The 15348-nt window shown below is 44.7% G+C and overlaps 1 protein-coding gene across 4 annotated transcripts in view; it reads right to left on the reverse strand.

The window, feature by feature from the left end:
- The window catches only part of Slc24a2 (solute carrier family 24 member 2), a 238713-nt gene that overhangs the window by 20946 nt on the left and 202419 nt on the right, over positions 1–15348 (reverse strand). For all 4 annotated transcript variants that reach the window (XM_060365819.1, XM_060365817.1, XM_060365820.1 and 1 more), the window contains one exon: positions 5951–6094. In XM_060365819.1, coding sequence (XP_060221802.1) covers positions 5951–6094 — 144 coding nt within the window. The remainder of the gene's footprint in view (positions 1–5950; positions 6095–15348) is intronic.

The raw sequence follows: 15348 nt of genomic DNA on the forward strand, positions 1-15348 counted from the left end.
TTTAGGATTCTAAGTGGGATGCAGGTTTCAGCCTCCCGGGGTCATTCTCTGTCACAGGAGGAAAAGGGCAACTCTTGCTACACAAGGCCACCCCTGATTCCAGCATCAACCAGATGAAGATTCTGAGTGTGTCATGAGAAGCACAGACAGCTGTTATCTACTTTCTGCTGAGGTATCTATACCCTGTGCCCTGGAGTGTCTTCACAGAATCTTCTATTTCCAGTGTATTCATTTGCTAAATGTATACTTATTGTTTATTGTTCACTTAATACATTTTAAAATTTCCCTTCTGTATGTCTGCTCACTGAGATGACACCATCAATCAGAACTGAAAGACTCTCACTGAACTGTAGAACATTCCCAGACAAATGGACAAGGCCAGGGGTGAGACTGGGGATGTAAAGCAACCAAACGCAAATCAACCCATTATGGAAACCCGCCCAATTTGATATTTGGCACTTAAGATTCTTAATTAGGATACCAATTAATAATTAATTGGCATCAAAAAGTAGCAAACATTGAATTAGAGACTTAGGTAAAAAAAACAAACCTCTTAAAAACAAATATTCTCATTAAATATCAAACATCATTTACTAGGACCAGGTGAAGACTTGGTACCTACTCTGTCTCCAGATCTTCAACTAGGGATGAAATTCCAGTTGGCTGACAACACAGCATGTGTGCCTAACACGTCTCTTTTACCAACCCTTCCTGAAGAAAGCAGGGGCAAGCGGCTCAAAATACACCCAGCCAGAGGCAGAGCTTTATTCCCAACGTCAGAAAATAATAATAATAATAAAGAAGCATCCAGGAAGCAGAGGCCGGTGTTCCAGCTGTTTGGCCATCTGCCTCCCCAGCCTCCCATATTGTTTTTGCCTCGGAAGTTGCAAACCTTCATGCACCAGTAGTTTGGCTAATTGTTTCTCCGTCAAACTGCCTTATCAAGCCCTGGTCTCACAACCCAGGAAATCACTTCTCTCATTTGGGTCTGGACCATTCTCCTCATTTGGACTCCATGGTTTCATTCTGGACATCACTGCCCCGGAGCATCTGTACAGGTATTAGGTTACCAGTCTCATTGGAAGAGAGAAAATAGCCCTGGAAGCCAAGGTCTAACACATTAGGTTATGGTCAGTGATGGTGGCTCATTCTGACATCTGTTAGGATCAGCCTCATACCAATTAGCAAATGAACAAATTGTGTCCATGTGCCGTCCATTTTGTTTCCAATGTAATGGTTAGGTACCTAATTGACAGCTAATGTTCCCATTAGAAGCTTTTACTTGAACAGTGTGATACTGGCTTGAAAAAAGTCACCGGCTGGCTGAGCAAACCGGCCGTGTCCTTGCTGTTCTAAACTTAATAGTCACTGCGCACCCACTCCGTGCAATGTTCTGAAGAATCCACTCTAGGTGGAAGGGAATGGGAGCCTTTCTATGTAGCCCAGCATAGTTTCAAATTTATAATTGTCTTGCCTTGGTCTTCTGAGCAGCTGTGGTCACAGGAATTGACCACAAATCTGGATTGAAGCATACATTTTTACACTCACGCATTTACTTATTATCTGTTCATTCATTCACTTATTTGATGTGTTTGTGTGTATGTGTAAGGGTCTGAGAACAACTTGTAGGAATCTGTTATCTCTTTCTATCACGTGAGGCCTGGGGATCAAACTCAGACCATAAGGCTTGACCATCACGTTCACCTGCTGAGCTCTTGTTAAGCCCTGAAGTAAACTTTTGCGTGGCTGTGGATGTCTGGTACGGTGGGAGTCTTGGCTCTCCTCTTAGCAGCTAGCTGTGATTGAACCAATCACCAAATCTCCTTGAGTCTCAATCACTTCATTCTTGCTACATCACATTTGGCTTCTGCTGGATAACCAATAAAGCGTTGGTGAACCTGCAGACCTCCGGGTGGGTGTTCATGCTCCTTCTCAGCTCTAACGAATCATGTTTTCCTGTCTCGAGAGATGGGCCCCTCCTTCGTATGAACACCCACCTCAGGCCATGAGAGAAAATAACATCGGGTGTTTTATTGTTTATTATCTTCAATTTCCATCAAAGGTATATTTCTAATCAAGATTTATACTCTTCCCTTTTCAAACAAAGTTGTTAATTCAAGAAAACTATAAGTGTGAAGCTCCTACTTAACATCTCAGCTGAAAGTATGTGTGATCTAATAAACATGGCCATAAAATTTGCATAGAAATGATGTGAGAATGAAAACAAGTGGGAGTAATATTTATTCTGAAATTAGAACTACACGTGTAGTGAGAATTTTGATTTCTTAAAAAAAAAACCCCACTTATGTTATGCGATTTTTTTTTTATCCCAAGTGTGGGATATGGGTACTACTTCAGTTTGTCTCCTACTCTAGGAGGAGCATGGTTTTTGCCAGCTTCAGATGGTTTAATTCTGGGGACGCTGGAGAAGGTGTAAATGGGAGGGCCATGGGAGGGCCTGTGACGGTTGCTGTTCCTCTGCTGCTGTTCCTGCTGCTGCTCCAGGTCTCTGCTGTTGCTGGTCCACAGTGTTTTTGGTCCCTGTGGTTCTTGGTCCCTGCTGTTGCTGGTCCCTGCTGCTGTGTTTCCTTTTGCTATTGCTGGCTTGCTGGATTGGCTAGACATTCTGTTGTTGAGGACTGGATTCGTCCTTAGGAACCTGATGCCCTTTATTCAGCAGGGAGTAGTCTAAAGAGGTCTACATTTCATCTCCCCTTCTTTCTGGCCTACCATGTTGGGGGTTTGGAAGGGATTAGAGTGAATTAGGATGGTAGATACGAGAACCCAATAAAAAAATCTGAATGTATGCTTACAATCATGCTTTCCCTGTAATTATTGGTAAGGTTTAGTATTTTTCATATCCATGAGGAATTTAAAAAACTAGTGAAGAGACAAAGCTGGTGGGCCCTACAGGGGAGCAAATATATGTTAGTTATTTTTCCTATTCTTTTCCCTCTCCCTTGATATTACCTCCAGTGACCTTTGTGGACACATATAAGGTCTGTGGTAGGACAAACAAACAAGCCAAACAACAACAACAACAGCAACAACAAAAAACATTAGTCTGCCTCTCTGAATAAATGAGCTCTATTTCTCTACTCTCAGGTCTGGGCTGAGAGTAAGTGTATGTTGGCAATGAAGGAGTACAAATTCCAAACTAGACCTCAAGAGGGTTTTGGAGTTTTCATTCCTGTAGCTCTTGGTCTTTTGCTATCTGTGACTAAGTCCAGGCCAGACTGCTTAAAGATTAGAGACCATGATCAGTAGCTCTCTCAGATGAAAGGCTCCTATGGCAACCAGCCCCAGGAAAACTGTCCAACCGGGCCTACCTCAGATTTCAGGTCTTCAGAGTCACGGGCTGAAACACATTTGTTTTAAGCTGTCTTTGAAATGTGTTACAGCACCAAAAAGAAAATTGACATAAACAATCTAATAAAACGCCTCTGTAATAAATGATCAGGAAACATCTTGATGGCTTGGGTATCTACTGGCACGGTTTATTTCATTTGGCCTCTTGTACGGGCAGGGAGGGCCACCTATCTTCCAACCAGTATGCTCTCAAGTCTAAGCTGCGACTATCATAGACAAGCTGGGTACACAGTCACCTTCAATTTACCCTATGGTATTGAGGCTGATCAACTGATTTATGCTTTTTCTCAATCACAGAATGGCAAAGCTGGTAGAGAATCTAGAGATCTTAGAAACCTTTATTAAGAGTGGACAAAAGTGGGGTCCAGAGGAGCGCATTTCCCAAAGTTGCTCAGCTTATAAGGTAGGACATGGAGAACAAACTACCCGCATCAGGGGAGTGGAATGAAAATGATCTGGAGTAGAAGACTTTGGCTTGAGTCTCCTTTTACTGTTGCTGTGAAACCTTGCTTTGAGTTATATGTAAACGTCTCAGTTAGGGTTACTATTGTTGTGATGAAACACTATAAAGCCCTTCTCTCCCATTTCCCTGCTTTGCTAAAACTCATTACATTCCTAAAGCGAGCACCAAGGTCTATTCCCTTATTCGGACACTTCCCCCTCTTGAGGCTGACTACCAAGGTCCAGCTATCAAAGTATTTAAGCCCAGCAATCAACAGCCCCTTTGGCTTATCTAATTAACATGGCCAATTAAATTAAACACTTCATCCTAACACAGGGTTCCCTTGTAACTTTATAAACTGTCATTTTCTTATGGGCCACTCCTGTCTCCTCTCTATCCAGAGGCAGTCCTTTGTCCCATTCCCCTCTGGGACAAATATCCCTGCCTCCTATCCCTTGATCCCTTCCCCTTTTCCTTCTTCCTCTATGTCCTGTCCCTGTCTCTGTTCCCTTCCCTTTGTCCCTCTGGGGCAAATAAATCTCCTTAGTGCTGAGAAGTTGGTCTTTGGGGTCCTGGGCTGATACTTTTCCTTTTACCAACAACACATGTATCCCTACCACAGATGTTTCCAGAGATCCCACGATGTAGTTTATTGAAAATATTGGTGCAGAAGCTGATGCATGATAGGTACGTGTGAGTGTGTGATGTGAGTGTACCCTTTTCCTCTCCTTATCTTTTCTACCTCTAGTGCAAAAATTCATGATTCAAGAACCTAGTTTACCAACCCTGGAAGGGAATGGTCCTTTGATTAGCCTACACATACTAGGGTGGTATTGCATTCACAGCCCTTGACATCTGACAATATTAAACAATAGTATTGGTTATAGTGATGACAATAAAATTGTAGAAGGAATACCATATATGTGGGCATTTGCATTTCTTTAAATTATTTTTTAAAAATAATCCACATAAGAAAATTCAAGGAAATACAGAGTGGCTTGGACCTTGAGGTATACCTCTTAAGAGAAAACTGCTCCAGTGGTTCCAAGTTTGACATTTTTCTCATTAAGAGGTTTATATGGCACATGACTGGCATATTTTAGGTCAACTAATTTTTTTAAGGTTTAATTTTCTAAAAATTGTGTATCTATGTATGTTTCTATGTTGGGGTTTGTAAACACCTTGTACAGGTGCCCTCAGAATCCGGAAGAGGGCATCCCCAGAGCTGGAGTTCCAACTGGCTGTGAGTCTCTTAATGTGGCTTCTGAGAACTGAACTCAGGTCCTCTGCAAGAGCCACATGTGCTCTTAACCACTGAGTCATTTTTCTTGCTGCTAGGCAAACTCCAACCCTCCTCCCTTTTTTAAATGATAGGCTCTCTCTACATATCTCTGGCTGTCCTAGAACTCACGATGTACATCAGGCTGGCCTTGAACTCACAGATATCTACCTGCCTCTGTTCCCCAAGTGCTGGGATTGAAAGCATGTGCCACTCTGCCCTTTTAATTACAGCTCATTCTTGGGTGTGTTGGCTAAGAAAGTATAATTGAATTTTCACTACAGAACTCCAGAGACAAGGGAAGCAAGGACCATGGAACTTCTGCCTTATGCTGCTACAACCCTCACTCTTGGAGGTCTGATCTCTTGTGTAGGACATTGGACTATCCTGAGGCCATCATGCTGTGAGGAAACAAATTGCAGAGACAATGTTTGGGTAATCTGGTAGACAATCCTGCCTTCAATGCATCTCTGCCTAGGTGCCAAAAACATTAGCAAAGAAGCCTCTAGATGAATATGGTCCCCCAGATCTAAGTCACCCCCTAACCATCCAAATCTTTCCAGCTGGAGTCCTGGGCTTGCTGGGGCAGAGAAACACCATCCCCAGTGAACCCTGCTTCAATTCCCATCCCCCAGGATCCGTGAGCAGAAGAAAGATGGCGATTGCTTCATATTTTTAAGTTCTGGGGTGGTTCAAGTTTGCTAGTGACTCAGCAATCACTGTGACTGAAGTCTCAGGTATGTGTGAGAAGAGACATGCCTCCACGTCACCTCACCTTTCCCTTCTAACACAACTGGAGGTAGACTATGGCGGCCACCCTGCTTTTTACAAGGCAGCTGTCTGGACAGTGGTTCACTCACAGGTTTGCGGACATCCGGTAAGGTGATCCAGAGAGGGAGGACGATGGGCAGAACAATCAGGAATGTGACCTGCTTGCGGGTGTTGGATGGCCAGGACAGGCTGAGGGGCTGGTCATCCTCTTCCTCAGCAGTCTCTGTGGCCTGCTGTAGAACAAGAGGACACAGATATAAACGGGCAGAAACAAGGGGAGTCATGGGCCACCAATGGCAAGACTGCAGAGCAAGCAGGGGTGGGCCAGAGCCCTACTAGGTCTTTTTCAAAGCCACCCCAGCTGCTTCCCCAGGCGTTCTTTTTGTAGGAGCACCCCATCTGTCACAGACTGAGGCTCAGGAACAAACAGTCTTTCACCCCGCCAGAACACTGTAGACTTTCTTTTCGTTCTTTGGGTACCTTATGGCTTTTCATATTTATCAATTGATTATTTAACATCAACCATAGTTACTACTCATGCCTTTTTTTTTTTTTTTGGATCCATCTGCTTTTCATATTCAACTGTACGAAGTAATGGGTTTGTTATTGTATTTGCATACATGCATATAATACATTTTGATATGATTCACCTTATCATTCCAAAAGATCTCCCTTTATGAACATTTTATGATTAACAATATTTGCTGATCTTTTGGCCTGTGACCCCATTTCCTTTTCCCTTGGGCTATGATTCAGAGACCTTGAGAGGAAGGACAGAGGTGAAACATTAAAATCCCTTGCTTCCCCCTTTCATCCCTCTCTCCTCTCTTTCCCTCCAACCTATATTCCCCAGACACACGAAGCTCACTTCAGGAGCAGTTCAGCGATAATCCTGAGAGGTCCTGGCTACCTCCCATCCACCCAAGAACCCACTTAGCAATTTCTGCATGGGTGTTCATAACTTTCTTAATCAACTGGGTGAATTTTAGACCATTTCACTTGTCGTTAAAGGCAAGTTTTATTCAGACACACGTGTCAGGACTCAGAGAAATGGGGTTAAAGGCTGGTACGGCATTGACCCTGCCTGGCATCTCAGAGGCAGGGTACAAGTTCTCAGTCTCCAATGTGGCAGTGTGCTGCCAGCGTTTTGGTGGCCTCTACCGCAGTCAGCAGCTCTGAAGCCCCAGGGGCAGAAGAGACAAAAGGTGGGTCTGCCCAGCAGGATGACCACTGGTCCCTGAGATGGGGACCCAGAAGCACCACCATGGTACTGCTGACACCACCTAGCCCTGGCCACCCTGCTTGTTTAGAAATGAAACAGCAGCAGCAGGAGTAAGCCCCGGATCTAAAAATCTCAAGAGGAGCATTTGCAGTGACATTTCTTTAGGTACCACAGAAAGCTTCTTGCAGGCTTCTAGCACCAGCAGTGGTTCCTAGCCACCTCATCGTCCTTGGATGAGAGGTGACCCACAGAGCAAACCATCTCCTATGGGCCCACATACCTACAGTGCCATGTGGACACAAGAATGATAACCATGGGCAGTGAAGACTGAAAAGGCTGGGGGCATACTGAGTGTTCTTCCAATGAGGTTCTTCCTCATATAACCAAATGAATGACTTGCCCTTCCACACCTGGGAGTAGGTACCAAGAAGTGGGCAAGGAGAGCTGAGGTTCTCTACCAGCCTTCATGAGCACCTCATCTCATACCAACTACTGGTTTAACCCAACAGACGACTGGCTGTCCTGAAGACCAAGAAGCTAAATCCAATGAGCTCACCAAGCTCCTCTTTCTTCCTGGGCAGTGTCCCCTCCCAACTCTGTCCCTACCCCCATCCACAATTTAGCAACTTCTCTACACTCCAAGCTATCCCTCCACCCCTTTTTTGGGAAAAAACCAAAAGCAACTCTTTATGACTCATATCATTTTAATGACACCAACAGATGGTGACATTTCATCAATAACCCTTCTGCTTGTAACCTACGGATTAGCTCTTTTCTCCATCTGCCAAGGTCACCAGGCAGGCAGCGCCGCTGGCAAATAGCAGAAAGTGATTGTCTGTTTGGATGCCTAAGCTCTAAACACATGGGTGTCCAGTGAAAACAGTTAGCTGTGTTGTATGGGGTCCAAGGGTGACATTTAAGGAGGCTGTTGCTAGGGCAGGAGTGGACTAGGAGTCTGTGTCTTAGGCTATGCCAGCAAGAATCTTTACTTTTTATGTGTTTGGGGGGTGGTGTGGGGGAACAGGGCAATTCCTGCTGCAAGGAAGTGAAGGGGCCTAGAACCCTGGGATGGATGTGAGGTGCCTTAGGATCAAGCTCTCTGAACACCTCAGAAGAAATTCTTTCTGTCTTCTTGCCAAGGAAATCTCACTCTGGCTCAATGGGCAACAGCTTGCAGGCTGGTTAGAGACACAGCAGAAGAACACGCTGTTCCAAGTTTAAGGCCTATTTTGTCTTTGCCTGAGCAGAAGGAGCCGCAATGCTAACATTAGGTTTGGCCCCAAGCAAGAGGCCGTTGAGGTCAGGACAATGAGTTTCAACTTTTACTAGAGCTATGGCATGCCAGCTTTGACCTTGTGATGACCCACTCCTAAAGTGTCTGAAGAGTTACCTAAGAAAACAAGGCAGGGAGAGCTGGCCACAGCTGTCTACGCCAGAAAGAACCTAAGCGATTTTTTTGATATAAAGGCTTAACATGGCTTCTTAGCTGCTGGTGTTCCCTATGAGCCCTATAAAACTAGGCTAGTGACTAGCTCTTCAGGACATTATAATTTCTGATATAAAATAACCTTACAGGAAAACACCTTACTCAGTGAGAGTTTATACCTGTAATCCTAATACTCTAGAAAGCTTGAGGATTCCAGTCTTTATGGCCAGTCTGGGCTATATAGGGAGTAGCAGATTAGCCTGGGCTGTACAGAGAAATGCTTAACGCGCGCACACACACACACACACACGCACACACACACACACACACACACACGCACCACACTCACACCTCTCCAAGTAGCTTCCAAGTGACAAGTGATGGGTCGTGCACTGGCCCTCAGAACTAGCAGGATGTGGGGAGCAGGCAGCAGAGTCAGAACTGGCAAGCTCCAGTTTCCAGATTTCTCAGGCGCCCTCTCCCATCACCTGAAGATTCCTGAGGGCCTTTACATATGAAGCTAATCTTGAAAGTCTAGGGGTCCTGCCCTCAGGGCATCCTGCATTTAAAAGAAGACACAAAAAGAGATGATCCCAAAGCACCTGCTCTCGGCCTCTTGTTGGTTCTGCGGCATCAGGCCTTTAGCATCTTTGCATCTACACTGTATGGATTCACCAGTCCAGAGGTTACCTCTGAAGCCAGAACACTATTTCTTAGAAGGAACTTAGCTTCTCACTTTCGCCTGTGAAGAGCAGGTACCGGATTCCACTGTGAGGGCAAACCATTCTCATACAATCTCTTCTTTCAGGGAATTAAAATTAAAACAAAACAAAACCACCCAAGAACGATCTGTAAATAAGCTACTTTTAGATTCAGCCTCACTGGTTAGTGGCAAAGCCTCACCACCAGGTCACAGGGAGCGGCCTCAGGATTGCCAGGGTCGGGCTCCAGCTCAGCTCAGTTGAGTTGTGCTTCAAATCAGAAGCAAAAATCTTCCTCCCTTGTCCTTTCTCACTTCACTGCCTCTTCCCACTGGCAGTTCCTCAGTGTGGCATTACGTCAGCCCTTCAGAGTCTGCAAGGCTCAAGAGATGGCATTCCATCACCTGCAGACACGACTTTTAAACCATGTCATCATGAGGCTGAGCTTTTTTTTTTTTTGTCCCTGCTGAGGGACTACCTCCCTGAGGAACTGTCAGTCAAGCTCAAAGATCACAAAAGTCAACTGTTGTTAAGCACTGGGGTGTTTTTAGCAAAGGAGCTTTAGGCACCAAGGGAAGCTACTCCAGAAGTTGGAAGCACCCTCACATTCGAGACCATCTGTCGCGGTTGACGGATGAGGCCCCTGACATGACGTGACCTGTTGAAAGAAGGTCCCAATGCCAGGCCAGGCCTGAGTGACCCCTTTCCTCTCCATTCTACACTGCCTCCTATTTTCAGTGCTACAAAGCAAGCATTTGTGACCTGTGACATGAGGCTTCCCAGCTTTGTTTTGTAACAAATCCAACCTATTGTGGGTATGAGCCTTGGAGCTCCTGGGTTCAGCTATACTGTCTAGTTAACGATTTCTAGAGACCTGCCTGTCTCTGGCCCCCCACCCACCCCAGTGCTGGGGTTACAGATGTGCACCACCACATCTGGCTTTTACTTGGATAATGTGGATCTGCTCTTAGATCTTTATGCTTCCATGGCAGGTACTTTAGGACTGTGCTATCTCTCCAGCCCTGGAACCTAGTTTAAGAATACAGTGTTTCTGGCCTCTGCAGGCACTGCACACTCTCTCTCTGTCTCTCTGTCTTTCTTCTTCCCTCCTTCCCTCTCTTTCTCTCTCTCTCCTTCTACCCGCCCCCCACTTAAAAATAAAAAAATTTAAAAGCCCAGCTGTAGCAAACACTAGCACTTAGTGGACATTTTCCTGTTCTTGTCTTGAGCCGAAAACAGATTTTTTTTAATATTTTGAATATCTTACATTAAAAAAAAAAGAGTTGACCCTGCCAGTTCACATCCCCTCCATTTTCTCTGTGCTGTGTAGCATTCCCAGCAGCACTCAAGGGACAGGAGGGGAAGTTTGGGGGCATCGACAGGAGAAGCTGTTTCCTTAGCTCCAGGCTCTAGGAGGAACATTTAAAAACGATCATTTATCTTATCATCTACAACTTAAGTGTTGCACTTAAGGCCCAGGGAATACCTCAAAAGAGGGGGCGGAAAGGTTGTAAGATTCAGAGGACCAGGAAATCTGCTGGTGAGACTGTGTGTCCCAGAAATGACAGGGAAGATTCATCCATGATGCCTCAACAATGTGACTGCCAAGAGAAGAGCTGAACAAGGGCAACACCAATAGACATGCTGACAAGGGAGAGGAAATCTCACGGGGCCCCACTCATAGACAAAGCTGAGAGCAGGAGAAATCGTCAGTCCCTAATCAGCTATCCAATACCAAGTGGACGCCCCTGAAATCACATATACACAAGCAACACTGAATGGACTGAGCAAGTTGTATTTATGTGTCGATGCACATACACGTATGTAAAAATAACAAATAAAAAGAGGTCATAAATTTGTGGGAACATGCAAGATTTTGGAGGAGGGTGAGGGAAGGGAGGAGTGGTCTAATTTAATTTCAAAAAATTGAAAAGAAATGAAATGCAGGCACTAAAGACACCAGTGAGGATCAGGCTCTCAGACACAGGCAAAGAGGACGGACTTTGCCCTCTGCACCTGCTTTCCCCAGGGTCACTGATGGGGAAGGTGACAGCTAAGCCCAACAATGAGATTTTATGTGGGCTTCATTGCTTAATGCCACCCCAGACTCCCATAACTGTGGATAATCCCATTTTGGCTAGCTTTAAAATGGATATCTAGCGACACTGTAGAAAATGAATGAAACCCTTTACAATCATAAAGCTTCCTGAGACTAATGTCAGCAAGGGCTGCTGAAACGGGAGTTGGGTCGGTTTCAGAGTCCATCATTAAGTGTTTGAAGGCCGTGATGCCTTTGGGGAAGGGCGTGCACAAGAAAACAGCACCGTCTTTCTCGTGGGGCCACCCCTGTCCCTTTTCATGCTTGAAGCATTAAAAAGAAGCTCTTTGGTAACATGCGTCATCTCTCAAAGTAGGTCTCCATAGGAACCGGTGAAAAGGTGTGTGGGTGTGGGCAGTGAGCCTGGAAAGTGCTCCCAGAGGACATCCTGATGGAGCCTTATCTAATGACGGGGCAGCTGCAGAAAGGCTCAGTCGACACAGATCCACTCTTCATGTGCCTCCTATGAAATAGGAAGTCAGACAGAAAGCTGTTAAAAGGTGAATCTGGTCCAGAAGGTTCCTTCACAGCACTGGTGCTGTTGAAGACCTGCTTGAAATAATTCACGAAAAGGACTTAGAACAGTGTTTGGCACACAGCAGACACTCAAAACATGGCTGTTATCACGCTTACAAATAAATAGTCGAGAAAATAATTTCTTCTAGGAGAAAGAAATTTGATTAGATGAATTTTAATATAATTTCCAACAATAAAGTCCTACAATTCAATTATTTGATATGAAAGTGGAAACTGCAATGACTTCCCCCCATCTGTTCACTCATCCAATATTTATTGAGCATTTGTTGACTGCACTGATACCAACAACCTAATTTTTTCTCTCTTAGTTAAAATGGATAAATAGAAGGCTCTGTAAACAAAAGGGAAGGGGAAGTTCCACAGCTCTGAGGAGACCCAGAACTTTATTCAGTAGGTAGCTTTGGGATGGCTTTCTATTGAAAACTAAGCTTCTAAGTAGATGATAAGACTCATAATATTGTGACACCTTGACTCTGAGCTCTGTGCAGACTTAAAACGACACCAGTGCTGAGATTTTTAAGGCAAAATTACCCCACATGCACAGTGACTCTTTAAAAACAGTCAACGGTTCTACGGTCAACAACTGATTGGCTAGTAGAAAGTGCCTTGAGACAGCGTGCTCCTTGTTGTGTAAACACCAGCCTACCTGTGGCAATGGTGCAAGCTGGCTGGCTCCACTCTCCCACCAAATGTTCTGGCCAATTCTTGGAAGCTAACATACTAACAGGCATCCTTGCTGACCGACTTCAGAAATAGAACTTGGGTTATGGACAAGACTGACCCACTGTCCTGACTAGTTTTAGTCAACTTGACACCAGCTAGAGTTATCTGAAAGGAGGGAACTTAAATTGAGAAAATGCTTCCATAAGATCAGGTTGTAGGTAGGCTCCTTGTAAAGCATTTTCTTAATTAGTGATCATTGGGAGAGGGCCCAGCCCACTGTGGGTGGTGCCGTCCCTGGATCCTATAAGAAAGCAGGCTGAGCAAGCCATGGAGAGCAAGCCAGGAAGCAGCACCTCTCCATGACATGCCTCAAGTTCCTACCCTTCAGGTGTTTCTGTCCTCATTGTTTTTGATGTTGACCTGTTATATGTAACTGTGATTGAAATAAACGCTTTCCTTCCTGCTCTTTGGTAATGGTGTTTCGCCACAGCAATAGTAACCCTAACTAAGACACCCGCCTAAACATTAACCATTGGCTTATGGATCATTTTAGTTTCGTAGACTCGAAAATCTCCTCATCACCATGGGACCCGAACTTTTGGTATTTCAAAATGTAGTTTTTGGACATGTCAAACAAGGTGTGCTGAGTTATGTTCAAAGCCATCTCAAAGTTCTGCGATGGTTCTCTGAAGAACTCAGCCCTCCACGGTATAAAATTTCACTTGCTTTTCCTCTGTGAAAAGGCAACCAAACCAAGAAAGTCTTGAAGGAGAAAAATTTTTAGAGCAGGTGATGGTAAGCCAGACAGCTATATAGGAAAACTCTAGTTTTCAGAAGGGAGGCATTGGGTCCTGGATAAATACAAAACACTGCAGATATGTCAAGACCTCCCCTATGCAGGGAACTGTGTTTGGAAATGGAAACCCTGAGGAATTAGTTATGGTTAAATGAGGTTGTGAGGATGGAGCCCTGATCTAAAAGAGATCATAGAGTGCTTGTTCTCTGGAGTGTCCCTTACTCCTAGGCTTCTCTTTCTTCTTTTTCTGTCTCCCCTTACTCCTGCAGGTGCGAACACACTGAGGAAAGGTCATGTGAGGGCTCAGTAAGAAGCGAGAGAGAGTGAGAGAGCACAAGAGAGCAAGTGAGAGAGCAAGAGATGCATACACACACACAGAGCAAGAGAGAGAGAGAGAGAGAGAGAGAGGAGAGAGAGAGAGAGAGAGAGAGAGAGAGAGAGAGAGAGAGAGAGGTGCCTCGGCCAGAGGTCTGAAACTTGTAAGCCTTAGAACTGTGAGAAAACAAGTTCGTGTTACGTAAGTCAGCCCATCCGCGGCGTTTTTATGGTTGGCCTGAGCAGACTAATATGATGGCCATACAGGTATCTATCCATTTCCAGCATTTCATTGTGGAGTAGATGCTTTGGCTTGGAAAGAAATTGTGTTGTTTACTTAATTTAATCTGCTTTTCAACTGTCCTTTGCAAACTCAGTTTTGAGCCTTAGAACAACCTACTTTTGTGTTCCGAGAGTCTTGCATTCGTATTTTCTGCCAACATCCCTTATTCTCTGTAATTTGTCCTTAGCCTCTGGGCCCTATCCCTTGTCTCTTATACACAAAGTAAGCTGAAAAGAGACTGAACCAAACTCCATTCCTTTTTAGAAGAGAAGCACCATCTGAGACATTTGCCTTGCCTTCTGTGTGGATATCCTGAACTGACAGAACTAATCTTTAACTAGAAAACAGATTTCCTTAAAAAACAAACAAACAAACAAACAAACAAACCCCAACACATTTGCTACAGGTGATAGGAAGGAATTCACTCTCCTTATAATGACATAATTGGTCTGCTTTACATACAGAAAAAAAATTCCTGCATCAGACACTTAGCACATGAAACACCAAATAAAGGTCCCCTGAGCAGTGGCATCCCCCAGATTTCATCTTGCGCTTGTGCTGAACGGAAACCAAGGTTTCAACATATATTGCTGGGAGTGATGGTGGAGCTGCTGGGAGTGATGGAGCTTCAGGAAGGCAAGGAACCATTTCTTTTTTTTTTTTAATTCTTTATTAATTACACTTTATTTACTTTGTATCCCTCCTGTGGTTCCCTCTCTTCTCCCGTCCCAATCCCTTCCTTCCTTCTCCCTCTGCATGTATGCCCCTCCCCAAGTCCATTGACAGGGGAGGACTTCTTTTCCTTCCTTCTGATCCTAGTCAATTAGGTCTCATTGTCTTCTTCTGTGGCCTGGTAATTAAAGAGCAGGCCAATCAGTTCATGTCAGAGGCAGTCCCTGTTCCTATTACAATGGAACCCACTTGGATACTGAACTGCCATGGGCTACATCTGTGCAGGGGTCTTAGGTTATCTCCATGCATAGTCCTTGGTTGGAGTATCAGTCTCAGAAAAGACCTGTCTGCTCAGATTTTTTGGTTCTGTTGCTCTCCTTGTGGAGTTCCTGTCCTCTCCAGATCTTACTGTTTCCCACTTCTTTCCTAAGATTCCCTGCACTCTGCCCAAAGGTTTCCCATAAATCTCAGCATCTGCATTGATAGTCTGCAGGGCAGAGCCTTTCAGAGGTCCTCTGTGTCAGGCTCCTGACTTGTTCCCTCTTTTCTCCTTCTTCTGATTTTAATCTGTTCTTGGGTAAGGTAAGTGTGACAGTTAACTTTGATTGTCAACTTGAGTACGTTAAGAAATGCCTAGGCAGTGGGACATGGTAGCACATGCCTGTAATCCCAGAACTTGGTGGATGTGGATCTCTGTGAGTTGGAGGCCAGCCTGGTGTACAAAGTGAGTCTAGGACAGCCAATATTACAGACAGAAACCCTGTCTCAAAAAAA

This window comes from Meriones unguiculatus, chromosome 12 (assembly GCF_030254825.1).
Source record: "Meriones unguiculatus strain TT.TT164.6M chromosome 12, Bangor_MerUng_6.1, whole genome shotgun sequence".
NCBI lineage: Eukaryota > Metazoa > Chordata > Mammalia > Rodentia > Muridae > Meriones > Meriones unguiculatus.